This window comes from Anolis carolinensis, chromosome 5, assembly GCF_035594765.1.
Source record: "Anolis carolinensis isolate JA03-04 chromosome 5, rAnoCar3.1.pri, whole genome shotgun sequence".
Lineage (NCBI taxonomy): Eukaryota > Metazoa > Chordata > Lepidosauria > Squamata > Dactyloidae > Anolis > Anolis carolinensis.
Window position 1 is genome coordinate 152,446,308 of NC_085845.1, and position 20,897 is coordinate 152,467,204.

Sequence of the window (20,897 nt, forward strand, 5' to 3'; positions counted from 1 at the left end):
CAGATGTGAGTAGATAGGTACCACTTTAGCGGGCAGGTAAAAGGGCACCCTGAAAAACATGCTGGCGGTTTGATCAACAAGCTCCTCAGCATGGAAGAATGGAACAACAGCACCTCCCAGTAGACTCAAATCAAGGAAAACCTTCATGAGAGCCACCACTCCTCTTGATGTTCCCCCAGCAACAGCAAGAGTATCCCTCTGGGCAGCTAAACCAGGAAATCCCAATTGGATGGCCCCCCATGAGGGTCTGCCTCCAGGGGCAAACCAAGAATGGGCAACTTGGAAGTCCCTGAACAGTGGAGTGGGCAGATCAAAACCTGGCAAAACTGCACTACCTAGAAGAATCCTCCACTTTGTGCGACTGTGGAGCAGAACAGACAATTCCGCATCTGTATTCTTGTCCGCAATGTCCTGCCTCATGTACAGAGGAAGAATTGTTTGAGGCTACAGACAATGCGGTCGCTGTTGTCCGTTTTTGGTCAAAAGATATTTAGTTGCTTGTGCTCCTATTTTTATCAGTTTTATATTAATTTATGCAATGCTTTTGATACAAAATAAATACATCTGCCTCACATATTTACTGGTTCAACTATGACTGACACCTGCTCAGAAGAAACATAAGGTAGGTTTAAATATTTGAACTGCTTTATAAAAATTAAGGCATCCAGAGCATTTGGTGGGCAATGTCCTAGGGTAGCTTGCAAACCTTTGTTCTGAGTCAAAAATCAATAAAACTTCTGTGAGTTGTAGGAGTCAGGAGCAAAACACAATGATGCTCTTTCATCTCTCAGAGGTGTCCTTTACTTTTGCTATTGCTACCCTCAACTATATGAAGGATATCTGTTTCTTTAGCATCAACCTGCCCTAGGAAGTAGTTTATGTCAAATGTATTTAGAGAAGCAGAAACAGGAGTGCTTGGGGTACTCAGGTTGCTTTCTCCAGAAGACATTTTAGAAGATTCTGATAGGAGAGGAACCGTTTCTGTGGTGAGCACCACAGGTTGAGTGACAGCATCTGGGAATCTCCATAATGGACTGTCAGATATACTTTGAGATGAATAAGGTTGCTTTCCCACTTGGTTCCTCATAGATGAATCCTGCAGCCTGGATTCCATGTGAGGTGGTTCTGCTTTTGAAGGCAATCTTGGTGGATGTGTAGGACTGTTTTGTGATGGATTGGGAGCCAGCCCGAGTCCCTCAGAGTCAGTCTGTGACCCACTTTGACTCCCAGAATCGTCCTCTGTCAGGGTGGGAGCTGCTCTGGTGTTTGCTTCTGCATCCGTTCTGCCTTCTCTGCTCTCAGATTCAAAAACAGTTTTTTCAGATACCATGGGATCCATTTTGATTATGTTCTCCTTCCCAATGGATTGGCAACCTGTCTCTAGAGCATCATTCTTGCTGGTTTCTCTTATAATCCCAAGATCCATACTCCCATGTCCCTTCATACTCTTCTCGTGACCTTCGTAGTTTTTCCTTTCATTGGAGGCAAAATGTCTTCCTCTGGAATGGATTTCTAATAAATTGCCAATGTGGTGCATTTCGTGAGATGGGAAAAAAACAGAGTTTTCACTGGATTGTCTTTGATAACTCCTAGTCGGGACAGAGGACTCTTCACGGACACTTAGAAATCGCTTCATTCTTCTCAGTACCGAATGCTGCCTTCTGGGCTTATCACAATCCCGGTGCCAGTTTTCTCCATGCAGGAATTGGCTATCTGCTAGGCTGCAAGAGAAAACATGAAAGTGCTTATATATAGCAATATAGCAATAATAAAGTGGTGTGTGCTGTTGTTACAAAAGAATACCAGTCAAGGCCAAAAGGATGGTTTGCAACAACAACAACAACAACAACAACAACAACAACAACAACAACAGCCCAAAGCAACTTTGGAGAGGAAAATGACCTATCTTTCTAGAGTGCTGTGACTCCTTTTGGAAATGCAATAGAAATAAGAAACAGGGGCATAATGGAGTATCCTGGAAAAAGAGCATAGCTGGCCAGCCAGAGCAATGAATAGGAGCACTCTGCACAGTAATATATTATTTATAGGTTCCACTTTTTAATGTGTGGGTAAATTGCACCCCCATGAGGCTATTTTGCTTTGCTTGTAATTTTGTATGGCTGCTTCTTATGATTGACACTATGGGAGACACTATGGGAGAGAGTATGCTAGATGGTATAGACCTCAGCTTTGATCAAGCCAAGTTTTGTTTTGTTCTTCACTGTCTGTCATTTGCTTTCTCTCCATAATCAGTGACCTAAACTTTAATCCTGGTTTAAGGGTGGGCTGTTCATGCGGAATCACAAGGATCTGTTTTGACCATGCGAAACTATCATACAAAGTTGCAGGGATACATACCCCATTTCAATAGTTGATCCAAGGAAAGATGGGATGCAGGAATCCGCTGCTGCCAATGTATATGGTGGGCGAGCTGATAAATCATCCCAGTAAATATCCTTTTTCATTCGTGGTAAATTCATGTGCATTTCATCAACTGCCAGAAGTGACACCTAGGATGATGATTGGGAATTACAATACTTTCAAAACTATCAGAAGCCTAAACATCTTAGCCACAGGCCAAAGGAGTGCATAATTAAGTTGGCACATTTTATGGTTAGATAATTTGCTGCACTTCATTTTAAACTTTTTTTGAATTGTGTGGATATTTTAGAAGTAATTTGCAAAGTGCCTGATATTCAAGTGAAAAAAGGAGTTCCTATTGGATGTAGTCAAAGTATTTATTTCGGAGCTTTAGACAACAGTCTACCAGGACCGGTCTTGAGCCAGGTGAGACCTCTGGGTGAAGAACCCACTGCCCTCGACACTGTATGATAGGGTGAGAGGGAAGCAAAGCACCTGATATCTCTACTCTAGAAAATGTCCCATACAAGAGGTGGTGTGATCTAACCAAATACCTCAATGGGTGGAAGTTATTTTTTGGACTGGCCATGCAGTCTGGAGGGCATTGGAAGTGGTCAAAAAGTAACTTTTTCAAATGTTTTAATTACACATCCACAATTGCAGACCCATCAAATAACCTAGAATCCCCAATAGCTGAGATGGTTATGAGCTGGAGCTGAACCTCACGACATGTCTGGAAGCAGGAGAGGTATCTCAAGGTGAGAGTGGTGCTTTGAAAAGCAAGGTAATTTGAAAAAATAATGCATTGTTGTCTGTTTCTGCTGCCCGTTTCTTTGGAATGGTTGTGGATTCTCCAGGGATCTGCCTGATCACTTCTCCCCTCTAGGTTTCCAAGCCACAGCTGGCACCAATATTCAATGGCAGGGAGGGGAAAACATAAATACCACCTTGACTCAGGAGTTGCTGAATAGGGTTTGCAGGATTGCTGCTTTGTGGGTTTTCTTGTATTTATTGTTGACTTCTCTTAACCCACCTCCAGTGTTTTGAACCCTCAAAGCAATTTTCTTTCTTGATCCTAGGCACATGTGGCACAAAGCATAGAGGTTTTCCCCTTAATTTCTCCTTGTGCATTTGATCATTCTCTTTTAATTCTTGACTTCACTTATCCCTGTTTATCATTTTCCTCTTCCCACTCAAGTCCTGAATACATGTATTCACCCTACTCCCATCTTGTCTTCTTTCTCTTTTTCACTTCACATGTTCTGTTTATACTCATCTATTCCGCAGTGGGTTAAACTGCTGAGCTGCTGAACTTGCTGACCAAAAGGTCAGTGGTTCAAATCCGAGGAGCGGGGTGAGTTCCCGCTGTTAGCTCCAGCTTCTGACAACCGAACAGTTTGAAAACATGCAAATGTGAGTAGATCAATAGGTACCGCTCTGGCGGGAAGATAACGACGCTCCATGCAGTCATGCCGACCACATGACCTTGGAGGTGTCTATGGACAATGGGCACCAACCCGCAGATTCGGACATGACTAGACTTAATGTCAGGGGAAAACCTTTACCATATTCCCTCAACCCTTATTCCCTCTGCTTGCCCTCTTTATTTGTTTTCTTTCTCCTTCTCTACTCCTGTATACAAATGGATTACAATTCCTATGTATTCCTAAAAGCATGCTTACAAACAGGGCAAAATATAGTTGGGCAGAGGTTGATTATTTTGCCATTCAAAGCAGAGTTTGGATGACTTGTTCAGTGAGATAAATATTTTCTTGTAGGTTAGGCATATGGTTTTTTTATTTGAATTGTGTGATTTGAATAACTGTGGCTGTTTCTTAGGATCAAAAATTTAGATTAGTCCTGGAATTGGTCTTTGCCTGCAAAGGGAGAGAAATTACTTTGAGAGTACAAAAAAGGAGGTTGATGAGATAGTGATTCTGATCATACCAGGTGGATTTCAGAAAGGTGTTCGATGCTCCAATGTAATCGATGAGATTGCCCTGTCAATCTTTGAGGTGGGGAGTATGGGATGTCCCATGTTGCAAAACAGCATGATCAAAGAAAGTAATAATAATGTGAAGCTTATTATGAAGCTTACCTGCAGATTCCTATCAATGCACCAGTTTGTTTCAAAATCATCGTCATCTTCCCCAAATGGGTTGATAAGCTGTTCAGCAACCTGCAGACAGAATTGTGCATCAAACAGTAAAAATACATATTATTGCTGTCCAACAAAGAAATATGGAGAGCTTATTACTGCCTAATGAGGAGATGGTACAAAGAGCTTGATACTGCCTAATGAAAAGATACAGAAAGATATTTATACTGCAGGTTTGTAGTAATGATAATGGTATTTGAAAAGGATAAGGCATCCGCTGCATAATGATGAGTAGTTTTCACATTTTCTCATTTGCATTGGGATCTTAGCATACTAGAAGGTGTGGAGGATTCATTTTTGTTTTTCCAGCAGAGGTCTTGAAAACACTCCCCCCGCTCTACATTGCAAATTCCCGTTGGTTAACAATGTGACTAAAGGACAAAGCTTGGAAAAATGTTTTTAAAAAGAAATGAATAATGTACTTAATTTAAAAAAATACACTCACTGTGAATATTGACACTATTTTTGCCACATATTGTTTGTTTGCGAACTTGTTGCATCACTTATATTTAAATAATAATAATAAAGGGAATCATATAATAATATAAATGTATCGTATAAAACATGAGGAAAAATCCATGAAAAATGACCTAAGAATGCTTATGAAAAGTAAGGTTTAAAGAATAATCAGAAAATGCTATTTTTACTCTAAATATTAAGGATAGATTGCCCTTGTATTACTTTTGAGATTTTTTTTATTGTGTCAGAAGCTACTTGAGAACATACTGCAAGTCGCTTCTGGTGTGAGAGAATTGGCTGTCTACAGAAACGTTGCCCAGGGGACACCCGGATGTGTTACCATCCTGCTGAGAGGCTTCTTTCATGTGTCCACAAGCTAGAGCTGACAGACGGGAGCTCACCCTGTCTAGTGGATTTGAACCGCCAACCTTCAGGTCAGCAGTCCAACTTTCAGGTCAGCAGTCCAGCCGGCACAAGCGTTTAACCCTTTTGAGATGTATCTTTGTTATGTTACGTTTAAGTTATTACTTCCAAAGTTAGTAAAGTTTTCAGAGCCACTTCCTCATGCAAATGAACATTTTGTGTATGGAATTAAAAAATGAGAAATGTGTTTTATATCTATATCTTCTGCCTCAATCATTGTTTTTACAGGAAGTTCACACACTGTCATCTTCATCTTATAATGTTCTGTGTTTTCTCACTGCTTCTTCCATCTTCTTTCTTACCAGAAAAAAAATCCATTAAAGAAACAAAAAGGGAAGAGCGTCTGATTAGTAGCACTGGTAAACGTCTCTTAGGCTGGATCTACACTGCCATATAATCCTGTTTCTGAATTCATATTGTATGATTTGAACTGGATTATATGAATCCACACTGTCATATACTCCAGTTCAAAGAAGATAATTTGGATTCAGAAACTAGATTATACGGCATTGAGGATGGGGCCATAGAAGCACCTAAAACTACACAGCGATATTAGTCTTTGAGTCAAACTAGATGTTATGTTTATTGTGATTTTTTTTAATCCCAGTGGTAACCCCCTTCACCTCAAGTGGTGAAAGAAATCTGTTTGCTGAAGCCTATGAGTTTTCTCGCCTATGTATTTTGTGTTTTGTGCGCATTGTTTTATGGATGGATGACCATTAGAGGGTAAACATGAATTTGCAAGTGTAATGGCTGAAGAATATAGCCTGGACCAGTGGTTCTCAACCTGTGGGTCTTCAGATGTTTTGGCCTTCAACTCCCAGAAATCTTAGCAGCTGGTAAACTGGCTGGGATTTCTGGGAGTTGTAGACCAAAACACCCGGGGACCTACAGGTTGAGAACCACTGGTCTAGAGGAAATATATAGAATATGTATTTCCCAAAACAGATAGTTTGAACTCAACAAGCAATCATTACTCAAGGACACATTGATAGCAGAATGTGGACTAGTAAAACACAGCACCAAGCTGGTTTCAAGTTGAAGTTGTGACTCATGTACTATTGTGTTCGCTTTGACACCACAGAAATATGACAACAAGATCTGTTGTACTAGACAGCTAGGTCCTGAGCAACAAGCAAAGAGCAGAGTCTATAAAAGAATACGAGAGTGACTACAAAGGAAACATTGTACTGGCAGATGAAAGACTGATCCTGCCATGAGCGCGTGGCATGTGATCTCATGTGATTTGGAAGGGAAAGCAACAATTAAGTGCTATTTTGGGTATCCCTGGATGTGACATCTAAATGGATTATAAACTAATCCAGGACAACACAGAGGATTAAAGGGTCACAAGTGAGGCCACTATTGTCCCACATATAACCCATATCACTGGCAGCAAGGCAACGATCGGAAAGACCTTCTTTCATCAACCACTTCTCTTACTGAGAAAAAGATTCACTTTAATAATTTAAGTTCCTCTATGCAGCAAGAGAAAAGAATAAACTTTCCCCCTTCTTCATGCAGTTGAAGCAGGCTGACAGCTCTACAATAATATTTAAACTGTTCTAAAAAGATATATAGGGATCCAGTAGCATATTTGAGACTAATGGGGAAGAAGGCATTTTTAGCAGCAGTGTTTGCGGACATGTTACTTCATCTGATCCACGGAATGAATCCACTCAGTATCAAAGATTCTACAAACAATTTAAGTTATTGTAAGAAGGAGGGGAAATTGATTTCAGACCAGAAACGGCATGGGAGGGGGGAGACTCCCCTGTGTGATAAAGTGGTACATATGGATTCATATGGAGCCCCCGGTGGCGCAGCGTATAAAGCGCTGAGCTGCTGAGCTTGCGGACCGAAAGGTCACAGGTTTGAATCTGGGGAGTGGAATGAGAGCCCACTGTTATCCCCAGCTTCTGCCAACCTAGGAGTTTGAAAACATGCAAATGTGAGTAGATCAATAGGTACTGCTCAGGCGGGAAGGTAACGGTGCTCCATGCAGTCGTGCTGGCCACATGACCTTGGAGGTATCTTAAGGACAACGCTGGCTCTCTGGCTTAGAAATGGAGATGAGCACCAACCCCCAGAGTCGGACACGACTGGACTTAATGTCAGGGGAAAACCTTTACCTACCTATGGATCTATATATATTCCTGCATGTCAGGGGTGGACTGGGTAGCTTTTTGAGCCCAGTGTTTCTATATATCTATGAATCTCAGGTTTCTGTGACCTGCCTTGAAGAATGTTTGAAAGTTTCAGGTACTGCATTGTGAATAAACTTGTTTTCTCATATAAATAGAGAGGTGCATTTGTTAGCACATTATCTTTTCACCACTGGCAACCACTACAGTACAAAGAGAAAGTCCTGATTGCTCCGTCAGTCCTCTGGATTTATGTCAATTCTTTGGATCACTGCATTGAGTTACATGGGCACTTGAGACAGATTAACACAATCATGCCCTCCTTTTCTCCCTGCATCAGTCACCTATGTTAGCTGTGAGTCATTCAGTGTAAATCAGTTTCACATCCGTATAACTTTGTGTCATCTTCTGACAACGTTTGTTTTGTGTCAGGAGCAACTTGAGAAACTGCAAGTCGCTTCTGGTGTGAGAGAATTGGCCGCCTGCAAGGATGTTGCCCAGGGGACACCCAGATGTTTTGATGTTTGTACCATCCTTGTGGGAGGCTTGTCTCATGTGCCTGCATGGGGAGCTGGAGCTGACAGTGGGAACTTATCTGTGCTCTCCCCGAATTCGAACCAGCAACCTTCAGGCCAGCAACTCAACCTTCAAGGCAGCAGTCCTGCTGGCACAAGGGTTTAACCCACCAGGGGCTCCTTCTGACAATTGATATGCATTTATATAGGAATTGACAGCAATAGGCTTTCCTTTCTATGTTTCGAGCACCTCTGAACATCATGGAGGATCTTAGAGGGGGAGGGTTACTCCTTCCTTTGTCAGATGGGATGCAGTTTTGGGGCTACATGTCTGCAGTCTTAAACTATTTCCCCTTTTAATTAACCAATGCAAAGGCACTGGAGAGCAAAGAATCAATATGACACCTATGCGGCAATATCAATATGGTATTTGTAGTGAGTTGCAGATTCACCAGATTAAAATCAATATTCATTAGAAGCCATTTAACTTTTATTTGTAATTAGGTGCTTTGTGGGATAGCAGAGAGGAAGTCACAATTGGCTTGTGGCATTAAGTAATTTCTTTTTGCACTTGCTCAATGTCAGATGGATTTGTTTGGCCATGAGTGTGAACAAGAGAAAACGATTGTGGCAATAGCACAAAATCCCTTCACACTCTGGACTATGGTCCTTTTCTTAAGAGATCTAAACAGAATTAAATAATCACTCCTCATCAATGCCACACATTTCTGGTGGCCTCTAGTTGCATGTTATCTTTACACAGCTGTTCTGGCATCCAGTTGTTGGCATACATAGTATATTTGGGAATTATGCCGGCATGCGTACTTTTTCAGACCTTGCGGAAGAAGATATCCAAGCATTCCTTTCACAAGGTTCCCAACCCTGCAAGCTCCATTTTCTTGGCTACTGATTAGCAAACCCTTTTTAGCAGAAAGAGAAAGGAGTGTGCTTATGCTAAGGATGAAGGCTGCTCCTTCTTCCCTCTATGCACAAAAGCAGGTGGGACATGCCCAGCGACACCAAACACAGGCAATTCATGGACAGGAATACAAATCTTGGCAACTTCCCCAACCATTGCTCTGCACTGGGAGAAGCAGCCAGCCAGAAAGAACAGCCTATGCCACCAATTTCCCCATTATGCAGAATGAACAGCTACCCCAGGCATCAGATTTTACTTGCCATTAAAATAGTAGAACATTGTTAATCATTTCACCTTTTATGACTATGTTTTTATTATCTGGGGGAAGGAGAGGTGTTAATTGTGTGTCAAATTTTCATATCGGGCTTTGGATACTATGCATTATGACATAAGTGAGAGTAAACTGTCTTGGTACTTCCCTGGATCAGTGTTAAGTGAGTAATGTTTAATTCAAATCACAATTAAACAAATTATTTGTATTTCTACAAGTTGATGTGGTGTCGAAGGCTTTCAGGGCCGGGATCACAGGGTGGATGTATGTTTTCCAGGCTTTATGACCATGTTCCAGAAGTATTCCCTCCTGACGTTTCGCCCACATCTATGGCAGGCAACCTCTACCTCACAACCTCTGAGGATGCCTGCCATAGATGTGGGTGAAACGTCAGGAGAGAATACTTCTGGAACATGGCCATACAGCCCGGAAAACATACAACAACCCTGTTTCTACAAGTTGTTCCTTGCGCTATTGCTCTTTCACCATGTTTTGTATTTGTTGTAGGATTTTGGTGCTGCTGCTTTGGTGGACTCCTTTTAAACTTCTACATGGCTGTGACTTTAGAAATAGGTGGTATAAATGTTTTAAATAAAATAAATGCTAATTTTAGAAATGTTATCACCTTTGTTATTATTTTTAGTGAAATGGTTGAAGTGTGGGCTGGAACGGCATATAATATAATATACGTTCTCATTTCAGTCTTCCCGTTGAAGTGTTATGTGAAGTTCAAAGTGTATGGGTTCCTCTACAAACACTGCCATGCACACAATTGGGGAATGAGAAGCAAAACAATATTTGAAGTAATGTTAACAAGCTATATATAGAACTGGGGAAAACTACTTTCTCGATTATTAGCTGCTTGCAAAGTGATTGAATACATATACTTTTTTGATAACAGAAAGGGCGTTGTACAGCGACCTTGGAATCTGCAAGCAGAGCGTGATCCAGGAATAGTGCTAACACTGTAATCGCAAAAGCCAAATCTTTTAGTATGAACACTTTCATCAGTGTGAAGGTGTAAGAAACATGCTCACTGCAGAATTACCACTGTGCCCCTGTGCACAGAAACAACTGATAACAAGGTGTTTGGGATATCTCCAAAAACAAGTTGTACATTGGGTACACAAGTGCTACTGAATAACTGCCAACTCTTTCTTCAAATGCGCATAGTGAGATGTTTGGAGTAAACTAATGGTTTGTGCAACTTCAAAACAAATGTTGCACAGCTTTGACTAAAGGATCCCTTTACTTTCATTGACTTAGAAGAATCTCAGTCACCAAGTCTGGATAAAATTCCAAGGAAATTCAGAACTCATTTAAAATCGCCAGGCAGTTTACCTTAAGCCATCCTGCATAGAAGAAAAACTGTAGCAATGTGAAGATAGGAACGTAAAGATCCAAATCGTGACCTTGATAGTTTTGGTCGGGGTCCAAAAACTGACGTCCTATCAGGCATGTGAAGAAGAAAGTATAGACAGCAAGAGTGACAACCTAAAATGAGTCAAAATGGCATTAAGAGTAACAGTATTGATCCTGTTATTTTATTTTATTTTATAATCTTAAGAATATTACAATGTCAGTATCATTCATACTACAGGATTATCTTTGGAATATTTTGCTTCAGTGAATCGCTACTTTTGTCCTTCCAGATATTTGGGATCTGAGTCCCAGAGACTTAAGTTAGCACACCCAGGGATTTTGGGAGCTGAAGTCCAAAATATCTGGAGGGAAATCTATCAATGTTTGATCAGGCATTAAAGTTTAAAGTTTTCAGCCCCAGGATTCCTCCATCCCAAAATGCATATCATATGTGATAAACATACCTGTGTGTATACCAGTGGAATTCCAACCCAGTCATAACCAAAGAGCAAACTGCACCAGGATCGATACCTATTCATCTCCTAAATAGGAAGCACAAAAATAAATGTAAAACAATGGCATAATGTTGCAGTTATTGGCATAATGGGGCTTTGCATGTAGGAAGATACAATAGATTTTCTGTTTATTTAATTTATATACTTCCTTTCTCCTTAGGTATGAAAGGCAGCTTATAAATAAACTGTTGCATTAGCTGATCAGCAACTTCAAAACAATAAAGTAGGCTCAGACTAAGCTGTTGACTGACTGTTTATGTGTGTGTAGATTTTGAAGACTTTTTGAGTTGGTACCTCTAAGACATTCTGCAAGTTCAGATGGCATGTGATTTGCCCACATCTATGGGGGTAGTAAAGTATATTGGAAACTAGGCAAGGGTGGTTTATATCTCTGAGGAAGATCCAGGGTGGGAGAAAGAATTCATCTGTTGGAGGCAAGTGTGAATGTTGCAATTAATCACCTTGATTAGCATCTAAAAGCCTTGCAGCTTCAAGGCTTGGCTGATTCCTGCCTGGGGGGATCCTTTGTAGAGAGGTGTTAGCTGGCCCTGATTGTTTCATGTCTGGAATTCCCCTGTTTTTTGAGTGTTATTCTTTATTTACTGTCCTGATTTTAGAGTTTTTAAAAATACTGGTAAATAGATTTTCTTCATTTTCATGATTTCCACCTTTCTGTTGAAATTGCCCACATGCTGGTGGATTTCAATGACTTCTCTGTGTAGTCTGACATACTACCGCATTACACTAGAGTTTGGATTCACTTTAAATCCACTTTAGGGAGGAGCCTTTAAACAGCTCAGTCAGACAGGTCCTGACCCTCAACAAACTACAAACCCCAGAATTCTTCAGGAGGCAGAAACTGGATTTAAAGTGGAACCATGCTCTGGTGTGATGAGGCAGATAGTGGTTGTTAGAGTGGTACAGCATTTCTTTGTTTTCAAATAATATGCCTAGTTTCCAATATACCTCCCAACCTCTCAGGATGCCTGTCATAGATGTGGGCAAAACATCTGGAGTGAATGCTTCTGGGGCATAGTCTCCCAGCCCAGAAAACTCACAGCAACCCAGTGATTCTAGCCATGAAAGCCTTCAATTACATATTTAAATTCTATGACTTATTCTATATTTTGATTAAATCAATTTTCTATTTTACCCACAAAGTTTCATGTCTAGGCAGTGGAAAGCTAGGCTTTCAAAAGTAAATTTCTTTTCTGCCCATATCAGTTATTCCAACTCCAGGCCACAAATAAAAAAACATGGACTGGGTGGGATGGAGTGCAGCAGATCTCTTGAAACGGGATAGAGGCATCTTCCATCTTACCATGGGGAGAGAAGGGAGCAGGGAAAAGTTGATCAAACTGTCTTGTTTTGTTCCCTACTGGTGTTGAAGTTCTGTGCCTTTCTGTATTCAGGGATGGCAGCCATCCCACATCCTTTCCCCAGTTTCTCTCCATCTTCTAGCATCTTTTGGTGTTTGGAGTTGGGTAGCACCCAACTCCAGAACACAAAATCTTTGCTCCGTTTCCTTGTGCTGCCACAATGGTGTCCCACGAGCAACCAACAGAAGTGGCTTTACACCGTGTGGTGGCTTCCATGGGACTCCGTTTCAGCAGCAAAGAGAAATGAAGTGAGGACTGCATGGGATGAAGACCCCAGTGACAAGACTTGGAAGTGACAAGAATAGTAAAGCACAGAACGAAATTCGTGGAAGCTGTAAAAGGCAGACAGGAATATGGTATAGACTGAACAGACAAATTTAAGAAGTGGATTTTTTTTGTATGTTTGCTTACTTACATTCATCAGTGTTTGTAAATCTACACTGTCTCTAATCCTCCCATCTTGACGTGCTTTTGCTGCCAAATTTCCAAACCAGACAAAGGGGATCCAGTATTTCAAATGAGGAGACTTAAGTTCATCAAATACTCTCCTTTCCTCTTGTGTCATAAAACCTGTTCATAAAGAAATACAGCTGACTTTGGATGTCCGATTTCTTCAGAGACGACATGATCTAAAGCAAGATCTCACTTAGCTTAATTCAAGACATGAATGGAACTGATCATCTTTTTCTGTTTTGTGTCTACGAGAGCCTGGAAGTAACCAAACTACAAGCAAAGTAGTTACAGTAGAGTCTCACTTATCCAACACTCACTTATCCAACGTTCTGGATTATCCAACACATTTTTGTAGTCAATGTTTTCAATACATCGTGATATTTTGGTACTAAATTCGTAAATACAGTAATTACTACATAGCATTGCTGCGTATTGAACTCCTTTTTCTGTCAAATTTGTTGTATAACATGATGTTTTAGTGCTTTATTTGTAAAATCATAACCTAATTTGATGTTTAATAGGCTTTTCCTTAATCCCTCCTTATTATCCAACATATTCGCTTATCCAACATTCTGCCGGCCCGTTTATGTTGGATACGTGAGACTCTACTGTATATGTAATTTGTTACTTTTGTTCACAATGAAGTTATATTTAAAAAGTAATATAATGAATGAGAACGGCAGTTCCTCTTTTAAGAGAGACTGTCTAGTAATTTTTCTAATTACTTTTAAAAGCATTTTGATAGGATTTGATAGCAGTTTCATGCCATTTTCTTACTACGAGTATTTCTAGTTTCTTTACAGTAATTAAAATCTAAGAGTAACACAATTAATAATGCAATATGCAATGTACAGGCATTGCAATAAGTCATAATAAAACATAGTTTGGTAACAAAAATAAGTTGTTTTCCTGGCAGTGCTTAAAAGCTACTTTTTAATGTGCTCTGGTGCACACACATACCATATATACTCAAGTATAAACTGAGTTTTTCAGCCCCTTTTAAGGGCTGAAAAAGCACCCCATGGCTTATACTCGAGTGAGGATCCTGGCTGTTTTATATTTGGGTTGGCTTATATTCGCGTATATAGGTAATCAGAGTTGGACAATCTTATCTTATTAAAGTATTATTATTATTATTATTATTATTATTATTATTATTATTATCTTAAATTACAGTTTTATGTAAATATTCAAAAACATTTAACCTACTGATACTTCAATTAATGTTATTTTTATTTTTGAAATTTACCAGTAGCTGCTGCATTTCCTACCCTTGTCTAATATTCAAGTCAATAAGTTTTCCCAGTTTTTTGTTGTAAAATTAGGTGCCTCGGCTTATATTTGGGTCAGCTTATACTCAAGTATATATGGTACATTAAAATTGTACTGTACACCCATCCAGATAGCTAAACATGCATAAACCTAAGTGTGAATCAAAGCTGGTTCCAGTTCTTGTAGCTGTTTTCTCTGTTCCCCTCCCCAGTAGTTCTTCCAGACTTTGGTACTTAGAAATGATTACAGTAGAGTCTCGCTTATCCAATGTTCTGTATTATCCAATGCAGTCTGCCTTTTAATTGTCAGTGTTTTTATAGTCAATGATGTCAATACACTGCGATATTTTAGTGCTAAATTAATGAATACAGTAATTACTACATAACGTTACTGTGTACTAAACTGCTTTTTCTGTTGATTTGTTATAAAACATGATGTTTTGGTGCTTAATTTGTAAAATCATAACATAATTTGATGTTTAATAGGCTTTTCCTTAATCCGTTCTTATTATCCAACATTTTCGCTTATCCAACATTCTGCCGGCCCATTTATGTTGGAGAAGTGAGACTCTGCTGTATATTAAAAGTAAAAAAGTGAGCACTCACCAATGAATCTGTAAGCATTTTTTTAACCACTGAAATACACATGGTGAGGTATTACTTCTTTTCCTTATCAGTCTTATCATACAATGTATATTTCATATATGTCTTTCTTAAAAGCATTTCTTCAAGATTATTTTTGGCTACAGTTTCTTTCTGCTGCAGCCAACACAGGCTTTTGAATCTTCTATGTTGGGAAAAGCTGCTTACTGTGTTGCTTTGTATTCATTCCATAGCAAATCACATGGAACACATGCCACCGAGAATCAATGACGCCATAGCAATAAGTCACTAATGCTTTCTAATAATAAGATGCTAACTTTTTATTAAAGTTTTGCTGGCCAGACATGAAGGAATCAAATAGTTCCAACCCTTAATAAGCATATTTAACAACCTTGATCTAGAAGAAATCAGTAGCACTTAATTTCGCAATCATATATTAACTTAGTAAAGGTAAAGGTTTTCCCTTGACATTAAATCTAGTCGTGACCAACTCTGGGGGTTGCTCATCTCCATTTCTAAGCTGAAGAGCCGGTGTTGTCCGTAAACACCTTCAAGGTCATGCGGCCGGCATGACTGTATGGAGTGCGGTTACCTTTCTGCTGGAGTGGTACCTATTGATCTACTCACACTTGCATGTTTTTGAACTGCTAGGTGGGCAGAAGCTGGGGCTAACAGAGGGAGCTCATCGCAATCCTTGGATTTGAACCGCTGACCTTTCGGTCAACAAATTCAGTAGCTCAGTGGTTTAACCCACTGTGCCACAGGGGCTCCCATATATAAACTTACCTGGGAGGAACTCCCATTGAACATAATGGGACTTCCATATGCATAGACATGCTAGTCTCACTGAAAGCAATTAACAAGTTAGTCCCAACTAAGGACCAAACACAATGAGATAATGGAGACACTCTTCCACTTTTAAAAAATATCTAGATTTTGTGAAAATATGAATTGAATTTGAGGAGAGGTGGGGAAAGATACATAACCCTTTTTTAAAAGGTCATTTCCCCAATCAAAATGTACCCCAATGCCAGCTGCTTTCCTACCTATTTCATTTGGGACATCAGTCTTCCTAGTTTCTGGATACCCTTTTCCACTAAGGACTTTGGGGCAGAGATGGAGAAGAACAGAAACAGACAATACCTCCTTCTACCACATGGTCCATGGTTGGAAATCTTTTATAGACGGCTGTGCTCACCGAACGAAAGATGAGGACGGATGTTAAATTCACATAGCGCATTAGTGTTCTCCTGAGCAAGCGCCCATATTCATCTCTTCCCTGGACGGTACTGGAGATCAAGAACATAATTCTATCTGGCCATGGAAGGTTGACAAATTGGTTCCACCAACGATTCACTACTAAAGTAACATAGAACCCTGTAGATTTCAGGGGAAAAAATGATTTACCTTCTGCTTAACATATTACAGACATTTAGATCTACAGATAATCTGCCTAATTCAGTGGTTCCTAACCTTTTTTTGACCAGGGACCACTTTGACCAGGGACCTCTCCAACATTAGTACCAAAAGGGCTACAAATCAGTTTTTGGTCAACTTTAGATTCGGTTTGGTGATTTGGGGTGCTGATTCAGAAAATTGCATTGGATAGACAACAACAGCTCTAGTTTCTGATACAGAATATATGCCATCCAGTAGTTGCCATCTGCTTGCCCACAGAAAACCATATTTAATAATCTAGAGCTGATGTGGTCTATCCAATGTAATGGTCAGCTCTGCGGAAAGGAGCGGAAATAAAATAAAATAAAGAGGAAGGAGGTTCGCAGACTGGATTTTCGTTCTTGCAGCCTATTGCTGGGCCACAGCCCACAGGTTGAAAACCACTGGCCTAATTAAATGTACTAACTTTTAGATTAATAGTACACTTAATAATGTGTCTGCATTGCTTGTAGCTTTGTATGAAACTAAATGTGCTGAATTGGATTGTTTAAAGAGGAAACATGCAAATATGGACATATTAATGTTGACACTTTAACTGTCTTTATCCTCCTACTATGAATACATCATCATTATCACCATCAACAATATCTAGCTTTTCTCCAAAAGGTTAAGTTAAATATATATAAAAAAAGTTTTCAAAAACATGTTGGAATAAAAAACACATCTTTCCCTGCCAATGGAAGTACAGCAAGGAAAGAGTCATTCAAACCTCCACAGAAAGGAGTTTCAGAACTTGGGGCTGTCTCTGAGAAGGCTCTGTTTCATGTTCCCAACAGATGTGCCCCAAGAGAAGGGCATTTCCTGAGAATCTAAGGGCCTGGGTAGTCTCATATGGGGAGTTACAATGAGTTGCATAGGCTGGACCTATGCCGTTTGAATTGGTAGCTGATGGACATGTCTAGCAAGGACTTGTATGCTCCCTGTAATCAGCCCCAGTGAGAATTTTGGCTGCAGCTCTTTAGATCAATTGTTTCCAAACACTCTTCAAATGCAGTTCCATGTAGCATATGATACATTCATTCAAACTGAATATAAGCAAGGTATGCCTCACCATGGTTAGACCAGGCATCTAGGAGCATATCACATACAATGGCACTAGGGAAATATAGTTTATAGTTTAGCATTATCTCACAATGTTATTCTTTCCCCATGGTTCTCCCACCAGAAGTCTGCTGCAAAGGCACTTTTTCTCCTTCCAAAAATAATCGAATAATGATCTCATTACCATCTACTGTTTTGCTAAGTGTTTCTGATGTAAAGGTTTCATTTCAAATCATGGCACCTTTAGGTGATCAGGTGGTGGTTTGTAGGTATGATTTTTCATTTCAAAAATATGAAAGGTGCTATTGTCCTGCTGCCTTCCTAGGACCTCATCACATGAAAGCAAGGAAAAGGTCCCATGCCTTTCCGTCTTCAGGAAAGCCATCCCATGTCCTTTCCCTACCTTTCTCCGCTTCTATCCAGCTTTTCTCCATCTATCGTTGGGAGTGGCACCCAGCTGCTGAACAGTCTTCCCTCCCATTTCTCTGCACTGCCACAACGGAGTTCCATGAGTAACCACCAGAAGTAGCCTTGTGTCATGTGGTAGTCTCTGTGGGACTCTGTTTCAGCATCTCAGAGAAACAGAGAGAAGACTGAATGTGATGAGGTCCCTAGTAGGAAAAAAAGCAGTCTTCAAATGGGAAAATGGACTGGTGTGATTAGCTCCCTGGTGTGGAGTACAAATTCAGATGCACTCTTGATATATGATCACAAACAAATCTAACTAGAAATGTGCCTAAATCTAATCTAAGGAATTATTTGTTGTTATATTGCAATCAGTTCTTGCTCTGGGGAAAAGGTTCGGTTTAGCCATGTCAGCAATTTCTTATGGTTCTCTATAACAAGATGTAAGTAGTAAATGAACACTAGAACAGCCTTTGTGGAAGAGATACAAGGGCCATCTAGTTTACTATTCTGGTTCCCATGGGCCAGTTACCTATGGGAAACCTACAAGCAGAATAGGAGTACAACTGCACTCTCCTCATTGTATTCCACAGCAACTGACATATTGCCTCTGATACTGAAAGTAATATATAACTATCACAATGAGTAGTCATGGAAGGCTTTATCCCACATGACTTTTTCTAATTCTTCTTTAAACCCATCCAAGTTGGCAAGCATTAGAGTCTGCATAGTCTGTCTCCTACACTGAGTCTGCATATCGAGAAAAGCGTATTATGTTCCAAGTTGTGCGCTACAATGCCAAGCTGACAATATGGAAAATTGCTGTGTGCTTATTTTTTATGGCTCCATCAAGGAATGCTGAACTTCTTTCCTTTACAGTTACAGCACCAGTGTCAGAATGATTGGCTCATGGCATTTCCTTCCATCCCTTTCAGAACGAAGTATAACATTATCAGATATATGCATATACATATATATATATGTTGAAGCATCCAAGTACTGTATTTCACCGCAGCATAGTTGCAACCTCAGAATAGTTGTGTCCCCATTTTGGAGAAGGCAAAGTTATGCGGGCCCTCATATTGATTTTGGGTGGTGAAAGAAGCCCCTAAAATGTGTCCTTTTCACAGCAAAATAGTCACAATTGCATAATAATTGCACCTCTCTTTCCCCACTAGAAATAGGGGTGCGACTATTATGTGATGAAATACAGAATTTTAAGACACCCAAAAGTAGTGAATTAGAAACAAAACCCAAGATCCTGCATGGGAGATGTAGCTACAATCCACAACCCAATTTGACACTCCTAAACTCACCTTAAAAGCCATGCAGCTGACTGAAGGAGGCTGAATCAACACTGCCATACAATCCAGACTATCAAAGGAGACAATCCAGATTATCTGCTTGAACTGAATGATATGAGTCTACACTGCTATACAATTAAGTTCAAAGCAAATAATGTGGATTTTATAAAGCAGTGTGGATGTGTCTGGAGTTCTGCTCCATTGGCAAGTGTGCTGATGTCTCTTCCTGATGGTATATGACAAAAAACTATGACAGGACCCACAGAATTCTTTTGGTTGGTGCAGCTGCATGGTTTTAGGATGGTTTTAAGGAGACATTTGTGATTATAGTAACAAAGGTAAACTAACATTTGTGAGGTTGTAAGTCTGCTTTTCAACATGCCTATTAATCAAGGATGCTTAATCACTCCCTTTTAGACCAGGAGGTGGATATTGTTGAAGTCTATGGGATGGCATTAGCTCCCGGGAGTTTTGGAGGTGTTGTACCTGCTCCTGCAAAACAGACTTTTGGGAGCAGGTACAGCACCTGCTCCCGCAAACAAAAACATCCCATAAATTTTTTTGTACCCAAATGTCTTTGGGGAAATGAAACATTTTTATCATATTTTCAGTTGAAAAAAAGGCTTCTTCTAGGCCTAAATTGATCCAGGGGATTGCAAAATGTGGTGGAAAAATAATGCATGCCTTTAAATGAATAGTATGGAACATTTCAGGGTAAACAATTTCTGATTTTTTTTGTAGAAATGATTTTTGACCTCTGAGGTTCATGTAACTGCCAGATATGGTGGAAATACCCCTCTGTGTTCTATAGACTGCATTTGGGGAAATTTGGGGACAAATTATAGAATAAACAAATTTGTGTTTGCTTTATAAGTTAATGTTAAATTGAGAGATAATCAGTATAGTGGGGCCTTGGTTTTCACTGAGGTTTGAATGCTCAAATCCCACATATACAGTGGTGGAGTAAAATGGCATCCTTTATATAAAACAGCAAACTATTCAAATAAGTGGTGGAGAGTGCTTGAGGATCTGTGAAATGGTGGGTGCAATGTATTTTAAAGTGTGTTGGTTTCAAAAGGATACATCAGATCCATTTATAAAAATTCTGTTTTTTGTTGGAGATGAAAATTGTTGCAACTAATAGTTTAGCGTGGACTGAAATAGCATATGGGATTCTCTTGCTATGGTAATTGTTTCAAGGCACACCCTCACTTCAGTATTACCCAATCACTGGATCTAATGGGAGCAACTGGTATGTATGGGGAAGTGTACTTAACATTTTGCCTGCCTTGTCTACTTTCTTTCCAATAAATCCCTTTCCCAGTTATCCGTTTTTCCATCCAGTGTCGGCCTGAGACAGGGCAGCTTGTGGAAAATGATCTCAGCAAGGCATATTTACTGAAGAATTGGCAGATGTGAAAAGGGATACACTAAGCAATGTGATACTGTCCTACAAATGCCCCAGTAGCCATGAATTTATGATACCTTGACATATGAGCTTTTGGAACATATGTTTGCTACGTCATTCTGCCTAGAACCTGGTCCAAAGAACAGGGATTTTTTTGACTTGTGGGATATTCTTTCCTTCCCTCTTTAAGCCTATCGTTTGCTATCTGCAAGAAAACAGTTGCTTCAGGTAGAGAAGTGAGTATACAAAATTAAAGACTGGATTGATTTGAGTTTTCCAGGATGTATGGGCATGTTCCAGTAGCATCCTCTCCGGAAGTTTTGCCTGCATCTGTGGCTGGCATCTTCAGAGGTCCTGTTGGTAATGAAGCAATTGGAGTGTGTCTGTCTGTCTGTCTGTCTATCTATCTATCTGTTGAAATGTCCAGGGTGGGAGAAAGAACCCTTGT

At 39.9% G+C, this 20,897-nt stretch overlaps 1 protein-coding gene across 1 annotated transcript in view; it reads right to left on the reverse strand.

Moving 5' to 3' along the window:
* Positions 1-609: 609 nt before the first annotated feature.
* Positions 610-20,897, reverse strand: part of best3 (bestrophin 3) — a 28,452-nt gene continuing 8,164 nt past the window's right edge. The window contains exons 4-10 of the mRNA XM_003224618.3: positions 15,977-16,210; positions 12,922-13,076; positions 11,077-11,154; positions 10,592-10,744; positions 4,460-4,540; positions 2,359-2,510; positions 610-1,721 (exon numbers count right to left, since the gene is read on the reverse strand). Coding sequence (XP_003224666.1) covers positions 788-1,721; positions 2,359-2,510; positions 4,460-4,540; positions 10,592-10,744; positions 11,077-11,154; positions 12,922-13,076; positions 15,977-16,210 — 1,787 coding nt within the window. The 3' untranslated portion in view covers positions 610-787. The remainder of the gene's footprint in view (positions 1,722-2,358; positions 2,511-4,459; positions 4,541-10,591; positions 10,745-11,076; positions 11,155-12,921; positions 13,077-15,976; positions 16,211-20,897) is intronic.